Raw genomic sequence first — 17,830 nt, 5'->3', positions numbered from 1 at the left:
AAAATGTCCTCAGTCATCAAGCTAGGTAAGAGATCAATTCTAAAGATGCTTAAGTGATGAATAAAACTGAACTAAATCTAAGGTAATTCAATAATAAATATTGTGTTACACCTTTAACCAATAGCCTAACATATGAACAACGCTTGAAAAAATACAAATACTTTTTATTGTCTTTGTTAAGACATCCTCTACATCAACTTTTAGCCAGACCGACCAGCCAGCCCGAGCCGCCTGCACCCCCGACCCCCACCAGCCTAGTCAATAACTCAACTCTCTCTCAACACAATTTCCATCCAAGTTCACACCTTACATTTGTTTAATTCCCAAGGGAAAGGATTGGAAAACAAAAAACAAAAAACCCACATACACCTCTAATATGCATTTACACACAGAAACAGCAAATCCTCCATATAACTAATATCATAGGACTAATAGTACTGAAGAGCTCGTTTTACTTGCACACAAATAGCTTTGTCGTCCAGTCCTGTCCCTAGGGGTCCACCACTCTGCAGGGCCCAAACCAAACACACCCCACTCAGCGTTAGGATCTTAATGAAGCATTCCTTATTGGTTGTAGGTGTGTTAGGCCAAGGCGAGAGTGACAACCCACAGGATAGCAGAGCCCCAGGGCCAGGACTGTGCAGCCCAGCAGCTAGCGATTGCCTAAATAGGTACAGTGCATTCAATAAGTATTCAGACCCCTTGACTTTTTCCACATTTTGTCAGGTTACAGCCTTATTCTAAAATTGATTAAATTGTTTTTTTCCCTCATCAATCTACACACAATACCCGATAATGGCAAAGCAAAACAGGTTTTTAGACATTTTGCAAATATATTATAAATAAAAAACGTAAATATAACATTTACATAAGTATTCAGACCCTTTACTCTGTATTTTGTTGAAGCACCTTTGGCAGAGATTACAGCCTCGAGTCTTCTTGGGTATGACACTTTTTAAATTTTATTTATCCTTTATATAACCAGGTAGGCAAGATGAGAACAAGTTCTCATTTACAATTGCGACCTGGCCAAGATAAAGCAAAGCAGTTCGACACATACAACAGCACAGAGTTACACATGGAGTAAAACAAACATACAGTCAATAATACAGTAGAAAAACAAGTCTATATACAATGTGAGCATGTGAGGTGAGATAAGGGATGTAAAGGCAAAAAAAGGCCATGGTGGCGAAGTAAATACAATATAGCAAGTAAAACACTGGAATGGTTGATTTGCAGTGGAAGAATGTGCAAAGTAGAGATATAAATAATGGGGTGCAAAGGAACAAAATAAATAAATAAATAAATACAGTAGGGAAAGAGGTAGTTGTTTGGGCTCAATTTTGGATGGGTTATGTACAGGTGCAGTAATATGTGAGCTACTCTGACAGCTGGTGCTTAAAGCTAGTGAGGGAGATAAGTGGTTCCAGTTTCAGAGATTTTTGTAGTTCGTTCCAGACATTGCAGCAGAGAACTGGAAGGAGAGGCGGCCAAATGAATAATTGGTTTTGGGGGTGACCAGAGAGACATACCTGCTGGAACGTGTGCTACAGGTGGGTGATGCTATGGTGACCAGTGAGCTGAGATAAGGGGGGACTTTACCTAGCAGGGTCTTGTAGATGACCTGGAGCCAGTGGGTTTGGCGACGAGTATGAAGCGAGGGCCAGCCAACGAGAGCGTACAGGTCGCAGTGGTGGGTAGTATATGGGGCTTTGGTGACAAAACGGATGGCACTGTGATAGACTGCATCCAATTTGTTGAGTAGAGTGTTGGAGGCTATTTTATAAATGACATCACCGAAGTTTAGGATCGGTAGGATAGTCAGTTTTACGAGGGTATGTTTGGCAGCATTAGTGAAGGATGCTTTGTTGCGAAATAGGAAGCTGATTCTAGATTTAATTTTGGATTGGAGATGCTTAATGTGAGTCTTGAAGGAGAGTTTACAGTTTAACCAGACACCAGGTATTTGTAGTTGTCCACGTATTCTAAGTCAGAACCATCCAGAGTAGGGATGCTGGATGGGCGGGCAGTTGTGGGCAGTGATCGGTTGAAGAGCATGCATTTAGTTTTACTTGCATTTAAGAGCAGTTGGAGGCCACGGAAGGAGAGTTGTATGGCATTGTAGCTCATCTGGAGGTTAGTTAACACAGTGTCCAAAGAATTGCCAGAAGTATACAGAATGGTGTCGTCTGCGTAGAGGTAGATCAGAGAATCCCCAGCAGCAAGAGCGACATCATTGATGTATACGGAAAAGAGAGTCGGCCCGAGAATTGAACCCTGTGGCACCCCCATAGAGACTGCCAGAGGTCCGGACAACAGGCCCTCCGATTGACACACTGAACTCTATCAGATAAGTAGTTGGTGAACCAGGCGAGACAATCATTTGAGAAACCAAGGCTGTTGAGTCTGTCAATGAGAATGTGGTGATTGACAGAGTCGAAAGCCTTGGCCAGGTCGATGAATACGGCTGCACAGTAATGACTCTTATCGATGGCGGTTATGATATCGTTTAGGACCTTAAGCGTGGCTGAGGTGCACCCATGACCAGCTCTGAAACCAGATTGCATAGTGGAGAAGGTACGGTGGGATTCTAAATGGTCGGTAATCTGTTTGTTAACTTGGCTTTCGAAGACCTTAGAAAGGCAGGGTAGGGTAGATATAGGTCTGTAGCAGTTTGGGTCTAGAGTGTCTCCCCCTTTGAAGAGGGGGATGACTGCGGCAGCTTTCCAATTTTTGGGAATCTCAGACGATATGAAAAAGAGGTTGAACAGGCTAGTGATAGGGGTTGCAACAATTTCGGCAGATCATTTTAGAATGAGAGGGTCCAGATTGTCTAGCCCGGGCTGATTTGTAGGGGTCCAGATTTTGCAGTTCTTTCAGAACATCAGCTATCTGGATTTGGGTGAAGGAGAAATGGGGAGGCTTGGGTGAGTTGCTGTGGGGAGTGCAGGGCTGTTGACCGGGGTAGGGGTAGCCAGGTGGAAAGCATCGCCAGCTGTGGAAAAATGCCTTAGAAAAATGGCTAGGGTCCCCAGTCGGAGGTTGGCGGCGAGGGTCGCCGCTCATAAGAGGCCACGGGGGTGGTTGAGGAGGCGGACAAAAACTGTGGTGAAGTGGGGTCCACGTCCCGTGCCAGAGCCACCACTGCGGACAGACGCCCACCCAGACCCTCCCCTATAGGTTCAGGTTTTGCGGCCGGAGTCCCCACCTTTGGGGGGCGTACTGTCACGTTCTGACCTTTATTTCCTTTATTTTGTCTTTATTTAGTATGGTCAGGGCGTGAGTTGGGTTGGGCAGTCTATGTTTGTTTTTCTATGTTTGGTTTCTGTTTCGGCCTAGTATGGGTCTCAATCAGAGGCAGGTGTTGTTAGTTGTCTCTGATTGAGAATCATACTTAGGTAGCCTGGGTTTCACTGTTGGTTTGTGGGTGTTTGTTTCCGTTTGAGTGTTTGTCGCCACACGGTACTGTTTCGGTTTCTGTTATTCACATCATTGTTTTTGTTCAAGTGTTCATTTTGTCTTTATTAAAATATCGTCATGAACACTTACCACGCTGCATCTTGGTCCGATCCTTACTCTTCTTCAGACGATGAGGAGATCTGCCTTTACACAAGGTAGAGGTGGTATACAGAAGATAGCCCTATTTGGTAAAATATCAAGTCCATATTATGGCACGAACAGCTCAAATAAGCAAAGAGAAACGACAGTCCATCAGTAGATTAAGACATGAAGGTCAGTCAATCTGGAAAAGTTCAAGAACTTTGAAAGTTTGTTCTAGCGCAGTCGCAAAAACCATCAAGAGCTATGATGAAACTGGCTCTCATGAGGACAGCAGGAAAGGCCCAGAGTTACCTCTGCAGCAATGGATAAATTCATTAGAGTTAACTGCACCTCAGATTGCAGCCCAAATAAATGCTTCACAGAGTTCAAGTAACAGACACATCTCAACATCAACTGTTCAGCGGAGACTGTGTGAATCAAGCCTTCATGGTGGAATTGCTGCAACAAAAAAACACTACTAAAGGACACCAATAAGAAGAAGAGACTTGCTTGGGCCAAGAAACATGAGCAATGGACATACATTAAGACCGGTGGAAATCTGTCTTTTGGTCTGATGAGTCCAATTGTGAGATTTTTGGTTTCAACCGCCGTGTCTTTGTGAGATGCAGAGTAGGTGAACCGATGATACCTACATGTGTGGTTCCCACCGTGAAGCATGGAGGAGGAGGTGTGGAGGTGCTTTGCTGGTGACACTGTCAGTAATTTTTTAGAATTCAAGGCACACTTAACCGGCATGGCTACCACAGCATTCTGCAGCGATACCCCATCCCATCTGGTTTGTGCTTAGTGGGCCTATCATTTGGTTATCATCAGGACAATGACCCAAAAAACCTTCAGGCTGTGTAAGGGCTATTTGACCGAGGAGAGTGATGGATTGCTGCATCAGATGACCTGGCCTCCACAATCACCCGACCTCAACCCAATTGAGATGGTTTGGGATGAGTTGGACCGCAGAGTGAAGGAAAAGCAGCCAACAAGTGCTCAGCAAATGTGGGAACTCCTTCAAGACTGTTGGAAAACCATTCCTTATGAAGCTGGTTGAGAAAATGCCGAGAGTGTGCAAAGCTGTCATCAAGGCAAAGGGTGGCTACTTTGAAGAATCTAAAATCTAAAATAATTTGCAAATAAATTCATTAAAAATCCTACAATGTGATTTTCTGGATTTTTTTTTTCTCATTTTGTCTGTCATAGTTGAAGTGTACCTATTATAAATTACAGGCCTCTCATCTTTTTAAGTGGGAGAACTTGCACAATTGGTGGCTGACTAAATACTTTTTCCCCCCACTGTATGTTGCACATACCCCACATCTTGCAGGAATAGTTTTATCATGTTACTGAGTATTTTCAGATTTTGTTATCAACAAATGAGGCAAAAGGTACAGTAAATGTAAAATGCTCACTCACTTTCACTCACTCACTCACTCACTCCCTTACATATTTCCATATGGCTTGAGTTTCCTAGTATAACATGATCACAAGAAGAGGAAGTAGCATGTATGCATGTGTTAGTTGAGCTCCAAAATCATAGGCTTTGTGTTGACAAGCAACATTATGTTTGTCAACATAGGGCAAAAAATACAGTATGAAGTAGTATTGTGACTTAGTTTGTGAAAATGAGGTCAATGTCACACTGCCTGTATGAATGTAGAATCCAGAGTTCAAAGCTACTGATTTAACCTGTATGTCGGTTTTAATGCAAATTAACATATAGTATAGGCCTAAGACAAAAACATTGCCTGGGGCGATTGTGTACAGATTAATGAGAGGAAACCCCTCCCTGTCAGCCCTCATGACTGTTTTCCTCTATGCAGTACCCTACCAAGTTAAAGAGCCAATGTAGCCATTTTTATCTCAATATCAAATCACTTCTGGGTAACAATTTTGTACCTTACTGTGATAGTTTTCAACTGTCAATAATAAACAAAAATTGCTTCTTAGCAAAGAGCAATTTTTCAAGCAAGAATTTTGCCAGGACTGTCTCGGAGAGGACTGAGTTGGGAGGGGTTGGCAGAGAAGTTTGGAACTCTCTTTCTTATTGGTCTATTAACTAATTTACTGCCTGGGGATGTCACTAGGGAGACAAACTCCATCCCACCACAACAGGCAGAAGTTTTAAGTGGTCTTTTAAAATGGCTCTAACACTAAAAGGGCATTATCATCATTATCACAATTACACAGTATTAATCATAACCTCATAGTGTGGAAATATATATAAAACACGGGAAAATCATGTTTTCTGACTGGACTGGGGAACAATGGACCCATGGATATAACTTTGGGAGGAAGTTCTAGCTGCCTGATCGATTACTTAAATGTCTTGCCATTGACACGTTTTCAAACACTCACACTAACAGAAGTAACACACAAAGAAGCATGCCTGTGTGTGCTTTATGTATCAGTATGACTGATCAATCCTGAGAAACTTCTTAATTACACCCAGTCTCAGTGAAGAAAATTGCTTAATGTCGCCATCTCTTGGACAGTTAGTTATACAGTCATTTCAGTTTTACTTCACACGATCCAATATACCGATGTCTGAGAAAATAATGGAGAAATAAAAACGTACACTCATCTATGTGAATGGGTGCTCTGCCCAGTCTTTTTATCTTCCTACTTGAGTAAGTGTTTACCAATAATCAACACCAGGTGTCAGTCAAACTCAGCCAATGGAGACACCAGGTTGAAGACATCTACACTGATGTTCTCTCAGTCAGTCTCCTTTTTACATCTACCTTTTTCTTTGTGACACTTTTCTATGACGTATGTTACCGTAAGAACATGCACCATATCACTTGGTGTAGGTTGGAAACAACGACTTCTGACTGACGGAGACTTCAATTAAAAATCTCTCTCTAATGTTCAATATTTTCCAAAGATACTTTTCTAACTGTTTTATAGACACTTTGGAATGGCCACTGCATTCAGCTCTTTTTTTTATGCTAGTGGAAATGTAAACTGATGTTTGTGTTTTTTGCGCAGTACTCTATGAATAATCAGTGTAGTGCTCTACTTACACAACTCAAGGATCAGATAAGGGTTATCAGTTTAGAAAGAAAGATAAAAGTCTATGTTGTATATCTCTCGATCCAAACTGATGATTCCAATCAAATTCTCAAGATTTTAGTATTCATTATATTCATACCCTCATTATACCATGCTAGAGATGGTTGCACCATGCTAGTCATGATCATACTGTACTGAGAAGGTTTGGCAGAATATGGTGCAATACTTCCCTTGGGAGCAATAGTAGTTTTCTATGAGGTTTCATTATTTTTCCTCTGCTTAACGCTTTCTCTAAGCAGAGACACCTTTCACTTTTTTTAGATGGTGTATATATAAGATTGGGAGGAGAACTTCAGGGGTCAGGGTCTAGGGTGTTAAAGGGGTTGTGGGGAATGGAATGGTACTGGACAAAGGGACACTTCCAGGGATGTTCTGAGAAGCCCTGAATTCCAGAAGTGCCTTCTAATGTCTCTGTCATTGTGCCCTCCATCTTTTTATGGGTGGCTGAGTGTAGGTGTCAAGTGTGCCCTGCTTGACTTCTCTCCAAAAGTGAGTCCCCTCCCAAACCCCCTACAGTACTCCCTCCCCATGTCTTCCTCCGCTTCACACACATATGCTACTCTGACAATACGGGCCAATGGGAGCCACTTGAAGTGAAGCTGGAGTTGACTTGGGGAGCTCCCCCCGTGAGGCTATTGTTACTGTTAAGCGTTGTTACGCCAACAATAACCTTGCTGAGGAAAGACTAAAAGTTTTCATTCCTTATGAAAGAAGAGGAGAAAGAGGAGGAGTAAAGCCTCCTATTGGAACTGTATTGACCGAAAGGCTTTTGTTCTTAGTGGTTGGGATGAATTCCTCCAATCGGAGGAGGGTGGTCCTCTATTCACAGTGTGATGAGTCTGAGTGGGGTCTGTGTGAGACTGAGGTCCTGGCTGCAGTGCAGAAGAGATGAGCTAGTCCACTCAATCAGTTCTACATGTAAATTTCATAACTGTCCCTTCTGAGCTGTTTGATTACCGTTGCCACCTCACTACATGCCTGATTTCAATGCATTTTATGTCACTCAAGTTGAAATACCCACACACAAAAATATCAACTCCCATCTTTATTCACAAGCCCGTATTCATCAACCCAACTCTTATGATACATTCAGGGACACAAGCTGACTAAGACTGAATATATCATAGGTAGGGCCAGGACTTTTCTGGACCATGTGACCTGATAGAAAAACTCAGGGTCCCATGGTTTTAATTTGGACAGCAGGAGTGGACAGAAGTCACACTGTGTTGTGACCTGAGGATCCCGCCTGGGACGTCGTTCCCTCTGGCTTGGGGTGGTGACACCACATGGTAGAAGTGTGTTTGACCTAAGGCTTGTCTGTTACAACAGATGTCCATCACTAATCAATGTCATTACTTTGTCCTATACGGACAGGGCCTGTGGGGGTCTCCCTCTAATACAATAATATATAATTATTCAAATCAAATCAAATTAGGGAGAAGATGGAGTACGCTAAGCTCCGCTCTGATCAATATGATGAGTAGGGGTGGAGGAGTAGAGGAGTGAAGGGGACAGTGTTCTATGATGGTGACCTTGTCTTGTCTCCTCAGCAGACGTTGGCGACCTTTACCTCAAACTCTGTGATAGGCTAGAGTCCGACTCACCATTTATTTCCCCTTCACTGACTGCACTCCAGACCAGACTGGCGTCCTCACAGTTTGGAATTAAATTGGTTTGTCTTTCTACTTCATCAATGTTGTGTTTTAATTGTGCCATTGTAGCTAGATGAACCAGGCCAGTCTGTTACTACCAAAGTCACAGAAGCTCACAGAGTAGTCATCTGCCATTGCAGCTTATTGTACCAGAAGATTTAAAAGGCTTTATAATCCCTTCAAAAAATGATTATGTTTCAGAAGGTGTTAAACATTCATTTCTAAATGAGAAAACCCCTAATTATTCATGGCGGAAGTGTTATCTTGAGGCAACGTATTGCGTCTTTCCATCATCTCTTTGCTGTGTTAAGGAGCATTTCAATCTGAAATCCAAACAGATGACATTTTTTATTGAACCTTTATTTAACCAGGAAAAGCCCATTGAGACCCAGAGTCTCTTTTTCAAGGGAGACCTGGCCAAGCAGGCAGCAACAATCAATACATTACAGAATTAAAACACACAACAATACAATACAACAACATGATCCAGACTTAAAAAAGCATTTACATTCATCTGTAACAGAGTCTCCCATCAATATTTTAAATGAATGCAGTGGCACTAACATATCTAGATGAAGCATGGATTGTAGATTATTCCATATGTCTGGTGCACAAGAAGAGAAGGCAGTCTTGCCTAATACTGTAAATGTCCTGGGGACTTTAAGTAGCAACCACCTATCAGACCCGGTATGGTAACTGCTGGTGGTGAAGGAGACCAGACTACAGCGGTAAAGAGGGAGTTTACCCAAAAGGGCTTGGTAGATGAACACATACACATGTATCTTTCTGCGCGTATAAAGTGAGGTCCAACCTACCATTTGGTACAATGTGCAATGGTGGGTGAGGAACTTGGCATTTGTAATAATGTGCAAGGATGCATCAGGGCGGCAGGTAGCCTAGTGGTTAGAGCGTTGGACTTGTACCGGAAGGTTGCAAGTTCAAATCCTCTGAGCTGACAAGATACAAATCTGTCGTTCTGCCCCTAAACAGGCAGTTAACCCACTGTTCCTAGGCCATCATTGAAAATAATAATTTGTTCTTAACTGACTTGCCTAGTTAAGTAAAATAAATAAATAAATGCATGATAAACAGAGTCCAGTCTCTGTAAGATGGTGGAGGTTGCATGCATATACAACAAGTCACCATAATCAATAACAGAGAGAAAAGTGGCCTGAACAAGCTTCTTTCTAGCTGTAAGCCAGCCTTATTATGAAAATAAAACCCCATTTATATTTCAAGCTTTGTCACAAGATTATCCACATGAACTTTAAAGGACAACTTGTCATCCAACCAAATACATAGGTATTTGTAGGATGACACTTTTTCAATAGATAAGCCACCAGATGTGACAATGCTAACGTTCTCTGGCAGAGTTCTAGCTCTGGTAAAGGTAATGAATTTAGTTTTTTGTACTTTCAAGACCAGTTTGAGACCATAAAGGGAGGCCTGCAGTGACTGAAAAGCAGTCTTGAGCTCTTCAACAGCCTGAACCAGAGGAGCACATGAATATGACTATCATCTGCATATAGATGTAACTTTGCTGGTTGCATCCCATTTCCCAAATCATTAATAAAAATTGGGAACAACACAGGAGCTAAAATGGAACCCTGGGTCACACCTCCATTAACCTCAAGAAAGCTATACTTGTGATTGTCAGTATATACATATTGTGTTCTGTCAGAAAGAGAGTTCCTAAACCAATTTACTGCCCCTTCACTGAGACCAATGTTTCTGAGTCTAGCTAGCAACAATTCATAGTTAGCTATATTAAAGGCCTTTGATAAATCCACAAACAGAGCAGCACAATGTTGCTTTGTATCAGGTGCGTTAATGATGTTGTTTACCACTGCCATAGCTGCAGTTGTGGTGCTGTGCCCCGATCTAAAGCCAGACTGAACCCCACTCAGTATGTTCTTTTCAATTAAGAAGTTTTTTAACTGTGAGTTCAATAGGGACTCATAGACTTTGGCCAGGATAGGGAGTTTGTAGTTTGGACGATAGTTATTAGCATCTGCGGGATCTCCACCCTTTAGCAGTGGGAGGACTATAGCCTTTAGTGCTTTTATAGACCTCAGCATAAGAAACAGGCTCAAAGTTCAAATGGTTCACATAAGGGCCTATATCATAGTTGACTGTAACGGAACTTACATTAGAGGCCTGGGCCCCACCATTATCAAAAACTGAACCAGCAGATATGAAGTGCTTGTTAAAAACCCCTACACTATTGGCGTTATCCTTCACTTCATTAGAATCCATCATTAAATGGTCAGGAAGGCCAGAGGATACATTAGAACCTGACACTGATTGGATTAGTTTCCAGAACTTGGTAGGGTTGTTACGGTTCTCTGTGACTACATTTAAATAGTCATCTGATTTGGACGTCCTGATCAATCCTGTGCATTTGTTTCTTAGGGCTCTGAAGGAGGCCCAGTCAACAGGAGCATTTGTATGTCTATCTTGAGCCCAAGAGATATTGCTCTTTCTAATTAATTCTGCCAAGTTATCTGGAAACCAGTGATTGTCCCTTCCACTGATTCTAAATTTCTTCACAGGGGCATGCTTATCACAATCGGCACAAATTACATATAAAAATAGTCAGAATCAGACTTACTCTGTCAATATTATGGGGGTTTGGCTTTGGTCATTTTTGTATTTCAAACACAAGCACAGTGATCACTGACATCATTACAGAATATCCCAGTTGATGTGTATATGTGAGGGGTATTTAGAATAATGTCCAATAGCTTTGATTTGTTAGGTGCTCTGGGATTCGGTCTTGTAGGCGCATTAATTAATAGAGCGAGATTCAGAGAGTCACACAGTTCTTTAAAAGAGTCCAATACAGATGTAAGCATGTCCCAGTCCAAATCTCCTAAAATAATGAATTCGGAGTCATGTAGCTTGTGCAGGACATCATAAAGAGAGTTAAGCGCGTCTCCAGAAGCCGAGGGCGGTCTGTAGCAGCTGACTACAGTGATGTACGTTCACTTTAACCGAAAGCAATTCAAAATGTTTGGCTTTGGTAATCGAGAGAATTTCAGAGGTGTTACACTCGGATTTCACATAAATTGCAACCCCTCCTCCTTTACTCATCCGATCCGTTCTAAAAACCGCGGACCCATCAATAGAAATCCAGTTATTCGACAAAGATTTCTTTAGCCAAGTTTCTGATAAAACTATTTACGTCTCCATTTTTGCCCATATTCTAATCATGTTTATTTTTGGAAATAGGCTTCTGACATTAACATGCAAGAGGCCAAAACCTGCTCTGTTTTTAAAATCATAGAAAGTCGGAAGAGATTGCTTGGTATCTACCGGCCCAGGGGTTGGTCGCACATTACCAGAGATCAACAATAAAAGCATAACAATATGTCTCACTTGCCCAATGCGTGAGGACTTGGTGGAGCCAGCACCAGTGTCAATAAAACGAACTGAGTCTTTCGACACAGAAAACAAGTAATTCAAGGTGAAAAGAGGAAAACTGACTTTAATTACACTCAAAGACAATTCAGCTCCCCACTCTAAACATTCTTTGTATCCTTATTTTGTTTTTAGTTGTTCTTTTGTATTCCTAAACTCCTGTGCATTCTCTAGTCTCAAGGACCCACTTTTTAACAGTCTCAAGTCACAAAGAGATGACATGTCAGCTGCACTAATTTGCAATTCCCCCCATTTACATTCACCACGGTGTGAATGTTTTGCAAATAGAGGGATTGTCCTTGCATATACTGCATAACTATTCAGTGAAGTGATGGATCTGCCCGATGTTCTCTGGTACTTGTCTTTTAGAATGCAAAATGAGTGATCAACACAACATTAAAAGCTTGCTTATCACTTTTCTACCCATTTTGGGGCAATCAACAGAACACCCCCTTTATCTGGCATACTATATATTGATAGGTTATGCTTTTTTTAAGATTTTTTTTTTTTCTCAATTCAACCAGTTTGTTCAGCAGATTAAATAAATAATTCAAGTCAAGACTTCCAGTGACTGTGGGGTTTTCACTTCTATACTATACCAGAAACCCCTCTGTGCCTCTGCAGGGTGTAGATGGCTGAGGTCACACTGGCAGATGGGATGTGGAGGGCAGGACCAAGTAACCAACCTTTTGCATCAGGGTTAGCACATGCCCATCCTCACTTCTGGATAACCAATATTGGTTATTGATCATATAGATTATATGCTTCACTAAAGCAAGAGGCACACAGGGACATCTGCCCTACAAAGACACACGCCACCCTTCACTCAGAACTCTCCATCTGGGACTGAACCAAGCTGTTCTGCAATATGATTTAGAACACATCAATGACTCAAAAGCTTAAATTATGGATGCAAAGAAAAGGTTTATGTTTTTCAAAAGCAAGTTAATGACCATTGCAGTACAGTATAGCCTAAATATAATTGACATGATCGACAAGCAGGCATCTTCTCATCCACTCTGTAATTGTTCTATGGGTACGTCAATAGAGGTTACATATACTCAAAACCACAGAAAATGCAATTCATACGGATTTGCATCTCTAAAAGACCTATCAATTGTAGTGGCTTCGCATGTAGCTTTAACTGGGCGTGCCCGTGTATGCTAATGAACCTCGGGGTTTACTCGGATAAGGCGCTGCAGATATTTACTCCCTACTTTATCATCTTCACACTGGTGCAAAAAAACCGCTCTGTGTGGCTTCTATTTACCAGACTGTAGGCGGAATCAATTGCACCACTTTTTCTACACTACCCCGCTGAAAGAAATACCGAACTTCAACTTTGTTTTCATACATTTCGTTGGGGGCAACCTCTTTTACGGTTTTACTTATTTTCACGGTTTTACTTATTTTCTCTGATGAGGAGTTCCAACTACTAGCTAGCATACCAACTGATACGAAGTCGACTCCCATGCCGGAAATTGCGGATTGGGATCCTAAATAAACCGGTGAGTGTTTTAGATAACTAATCTAGCTACCTAGCCTAATGAAGAGAACATGGAACTTTATTTCTCTAAGAATAAGTGGCTGCTACCCATTCCCTTTTAACATCCGCACAAGGCGAATATAGCCAACTTTAGTGAAGTAGCCTGGGCTACTTTGTCTTGTCTTAATGCACGGCTGCCCGAGATGGCGCTTTCAGCAATTAATGTGTCACCCGGCAGCGCATCTACAGAACATTTGACGTCTATGCGCAATGGCCAATTATGCAATTACCTGTAAGGAATTTAGCAAAATTATATATATATTTTTCTCAATTGCTTGCATTGTCGAAGGTTACATCGGTGCATAAAACTACGTAGCTAATAGACTGGCCAGGCATGGCAAGGTTATCATGGCAAAGCACCCACAAGATGAAATAAATTATTAATGTAGTCCCATTTGTAGACGGCATCAGGCTAAGATTAGAACATGGGTGAAATCGTGATGGAGATCTTGGGAGGGAGAACAGTAGATGGGGTCCCAGCGTTTGACACTATTTATTGCGCCTACCATAAGGTACAATAACACCCCCCCCCCCCTACATGTCACAATTTTTCAGTTTTAAAGTAACTGTTCAGTGAATCTCAGTTCGTATTCTATTAACACATATCCAAATAGTGTTGACCATTCTATACTCGTGGCCAAAGCATAAATTGGAAGAAAAACCCCCTTACAAAGACCATTTCAAACATGCTTGCTATTTCCTCATTGAGGAGGACTAGTATGAATATTTTATGACCTGTATACGCCCACACCATTCTGTTGTTGGTAAACGCCCACACCATTACAACCCTAAACAGCTGCTTTTAACATAATTATAGGTCATATTTCATAGGAATCTGTAAACACTAGACAGTTAATTTTGCATTATAGTCATTTTATAGTCATTTAGCAGATGCTCTTATCCAGAGCTACGTACAGTAGCAATTAGGGTAAAGTGCCTTGCTCAAGGGCACATCGGTAGATTTTTCACCAATCTGTCATACCAGCTCATTTAATGATTAAAAACATTTAAAAATAAATTATTTGACGGGGAGAAATCGACCGGTTCTGAATATTGCATGCCTATGGATTAGAATGCACTGTTGCAATGTTTAAGCACCTATTGATGATTGCAGAGCCATGTTTTAAAGGCAGTCTTGGAAGGGAAATTGATGATCCTTGTGTAAAGATTCTCGTGAATCCAAAGATGATCTAGATTAAGATGTGGGTTAAACTACTTTTCTAAAGAATAGGACTAATGCACCACTTCTGAATTGTTTCTTCAGGTCGTGTAAAGATTTTCTCAAAGATCAGTCGGTGATTATCAATGCTTGGAATAAACTCAAGAGCATCGCATTGTGACAGCTGGGAGATGGAGTACGACTGCTATCAGCACTATTTCTTAGATGACCTTGACAAAGAGGAGGATTTCTACAAGTCAACCGCACCAAGTGAGGACATATGGAAAAAGTTTGCACTATTGCCCACCCCTCCCATGTCTCCTAACAGGACAATCAGCAGTGGTACCTTGTACTTTACCCCTGGAGACAAGTTTGGCTGGCTGTCCAAGGTCTTGGGCCAGGATGAGGAGTACGAGGGACCTGACACCGAGGAGCTTTTTGGGAACATGAGTTCCATTATTATCCAGGACTGCATGTGGAGTAGTTTCTCGGCCAGTCAGCACTTGGAGAAAGTCAGTGAGCGCCTATCAGCTGCAGCCCAGGCTCGTCTCTCCCCACCAGCACCCCAGAACAATGTGACTATGAGTTCCAGCAAAGCGCAGTGCAACCCGCTGACCCCACCTGACTCTCCACTGCCCAGCACTGTGGCAACAGAATGCGTTGACCCAGCGGCTGTGCTCACCTTCCCAACCATCAGCTGTAGGAAACCGGTGTCATCGGGCTCTGAGTCTCACTCCGATTCCTCTGGTAAGAAACTGACCATGCAGTAAACCAATTCACCTCTGCTAGATGTTGCCCACTCAATGCGTCAAGTGGAGGTAGCCAGGGAAACTCTCACGCTAGGCTGGATGTAGAATTTTGCTGAGTCAAAGTATTCAGCTGTACTTAAGCCTGTATCTCGAGCACAACCCATTACCTCTGTTTCTCACTCTCAAAGGAATGTCACTTTTCCACAGTCAATATTTGTAAACGGTTGCTGCAAATGCTTTGGTCCCTGTGAAGGCCTAGTTTTAACCCCCCCCCCCACACACACACATGCTTTGCACACAGATTTGGGGGGTTTCTGTCCTGGAATTGCATGACAATTGAAATGTGGTATGGGTGGGAGATGGGGTACATGGCGTCAGACTGTTTATGAAACTATTTCCTATTGCTTAAATTCCTCTGTGCAATGATGTGTGGTTGTTTCTTTTGATGTAACAGACGACGATGAGGTGATTGACGTGGTGACTGTGGAGAGCAAGCAGAGCCGAGCCCGACTGGTGGGCAGCCGTAAGCCTGTGACCATCACTGTCCGAGCTGACCCCTGTCCAAAGCGTTTCCACATGTCTGTGCACCGGCAGCAGCACAACTACGCAGCCCCTTCCCCGGATAGCGACCCTGAGGATGATGAGGAACCACAGAGTAAACAGTCCTGTCCAGACTCCAGCCTCCACCAGCAGCCAGACTCCCCCACCATCATCTCCCCCGCAGCTTCCTCTGCAGACAGCCCCCAGAGCTCTGACACCGAGGACACTGACCGCCGGAAGAACCACAACTTCCTGGAGCGGAAGAGGCGGAACGACCTTCGCTCTCGCTTCTTGGCACTGCGGGATGTGATCCCGGGCCTGGTGGAGTCGGCCAAGGCCCCTAAGGTGGCCATCCTGACCCAGGCCACAGAGTACCTTCTCCAGCTGCACAGCAGAGAGAAGCACCAAGCTCAGGAGAGGAAACGTCTCAAAGCCCGCCAGCAGAAACTCCTCCGGAGGCTAGCCGACCTTAAACGCTCGTGAGGTTAGAAACTATCTATGCAACAGACTCTTAACAAATAAACTGCCTCATTCTCAGAAGCCAATGACTATTCTCTATAAGCAAACTAAAAAAAAACTGAACATTGTGCTATGGACTTCTTTTAAAACTAGGTGGATCTCTTAGTCTGTAAACCCATGGTGGGAGAGGCTGGTGCTAAGGACCTTTGTGTTTTTATTTATGTTGTCTCTCTATGCACATTGAGTGATGACCAGGTGGTAGTGGACTAGATGAGACAGAAACATTGGTTCCTGGTGATATTGGTAGATGATGCTGTAATTAAACCAGAATGAAACTTACTTCCAAATGTCATGTCTCTTCTTGTTTGCCAGTTAAGTTCCTTGATAGCATTGTCTGTTTATTTCTGTGATGAATAGTCCATGCACACTTGGATTGAAGTTTATTGATGAAACGCTGTAATGTGTACACTGGGAGGGACTAATCTTTTTGTTTTCATGACTGTGATTTATTTTGATGTACAAATTGTTCTGTAAATAATAGCATATTGCTCTGTTAAGGAGACTTGAATATTGCTATTCTCTAAAACCAGCTTTAGAGCTTCTACTTTTGTCATTTTAACAAAAATAGAACTGCTATACTTTATAATTACACATGTCACTTTGCGATGCTATTTTTACTGCTTGTTCCTCTTGGGTTGAATTTGATTTGTGTACACATGACCAGATGCATAAAATGTTGATACCAGATTCCAAGAATTGTGATTTTCTTCCTTTGATGGTTCTTTCAGATTATATTTCAACAGCATAGTTACACTGCTTAAATTCACTAGCATGTTATTTCCTAGCTAAAATGACTTTTTAAACAAGACTGGACTGATTTTTAAAGAGACCGCATAACACACTGACTAAATCATGAATGCATAAAGATTTTACGAAAGGCTTGTTGTATGGACTCTGAAGGTAGTATTTGTTTGTCCCATGCTTAACTGTCATGATCTTGCCAGATTGAAGCATGCCGTCGCTTGGTCTAGATTTAGAGGGAGTGTGTCATTGATGTGTCCTTGAAATGTGTGATACCTCGGAGGATCCTCCCCTCTGCAGTTGCTGCTGCATGCAGGGCAACTGATGTGCTCTCAACTAGGTTACACACACACACACACGGTATCTTTAGAACATTCCCTGGGGTATGGAGAGAGGGTCTGTGTGTGAGCTGCTACTCTGGGCTGGGTTCAGTTGTCCTATTCTAAGCAGTCTGACTGAGCCCTTGCTCTCGCTTCCCCTGCATGCATGGTGGAGAGTGGTTTGAACATTGACTGCAAAGGGGAGAGGTGCTGTGAATGGTCAAGTAGAGAAGCTGGTGTAAGAAAGAAGCTCTCTCCTACGTTGTCTATACACTGAGTGTACAAATCATTAGGAACACCTCTTTCCATGACAGACAATCCAGGTGGCATCTATGGTCCCTTATTGATGTCACTTGTTAAATTCATGTCAATCAGTGTAGATGAAGGTGAAGAGATACGCTAAAGAAGGATTTTAAGTCTTGAGGCATGGATTATGTGTGTGCCACTCAGAGGGTGAATGGGCAAGACAAAGTGCCTTTGAACTGGGTATGGTAGTAAGTGCCAGGTGCACCGGTTTGAATGTCAACTGCAATGCTGCTGGGGTTTTCACGTGCAATAGT

General features: G+C 42.5%; 1 protein-coding gene across 1 annotated transcript; it reads left to right on the top strand.

Annotated features, from left to right (window-relative positions):
• Positions 1 to 12,871: 12,871 nt before the first annotated feature.
• On the top strand, positions 12,872 to 16,896 carry LOC110505451 (protein L-Myc-1b). Its single transcript, XM_021584678.2, has 3 exons — positions 12,872 to 13,204; positions 14,507 to 15,148; positions 15,605 to 16,896. The coding sequence occupies exons 2-3, from the start codon at positions 14,548 to 14,550 to the stop codon at positions 16,171 to 16,173; spliced, it is 1,170 nt and encodes a 389-aa protein (XP_021440353.1). The 5' UTR covers positions 12,872 to 13,204; positions 14,507 to 14,547; the 3' UTR covers positions 16,174 to 16,896.
• The last annotated feature ends 934 nt before the right edge of the window (positions 16,897 to 17,830 follow it).

Source organism: Oncorhynchus mykiss, chromosome 25 (assembly GCF_013265735.2).
Source record: "Oncorhynchus mykiss isolate Arlee chromosome 25, USDA_OmykA_1.1, whole genome shotgun sequence".
Lineage (NCBI taxonomy): Eukaryota > Metazoa > Chordata > Actinopteri > Salmoniformes > Salmonidae > Oncorhynchus > Oncorhynchus mykiss.
Note: the sequence above shows the minus strand (reverse complement) of the source record. Positions and strands in the feature narration are given on the sequence as shown.

Coding starts and splice junctions, on each gene's coding strand:
- LOC110505451 (XM_021584678.2), top strand. CDS start 14,548: ATGCTTGGAATAAACTCAAGAGCATCGCATTGTGACAGCTGGGAGATG. Junction 15,149..15,604: donor GTCTCACTCCGATTCCTCTG/GTAAGAAACTGA, acceptor TTGATGTAACAG/ACGACGATGAGGTGATTGAC.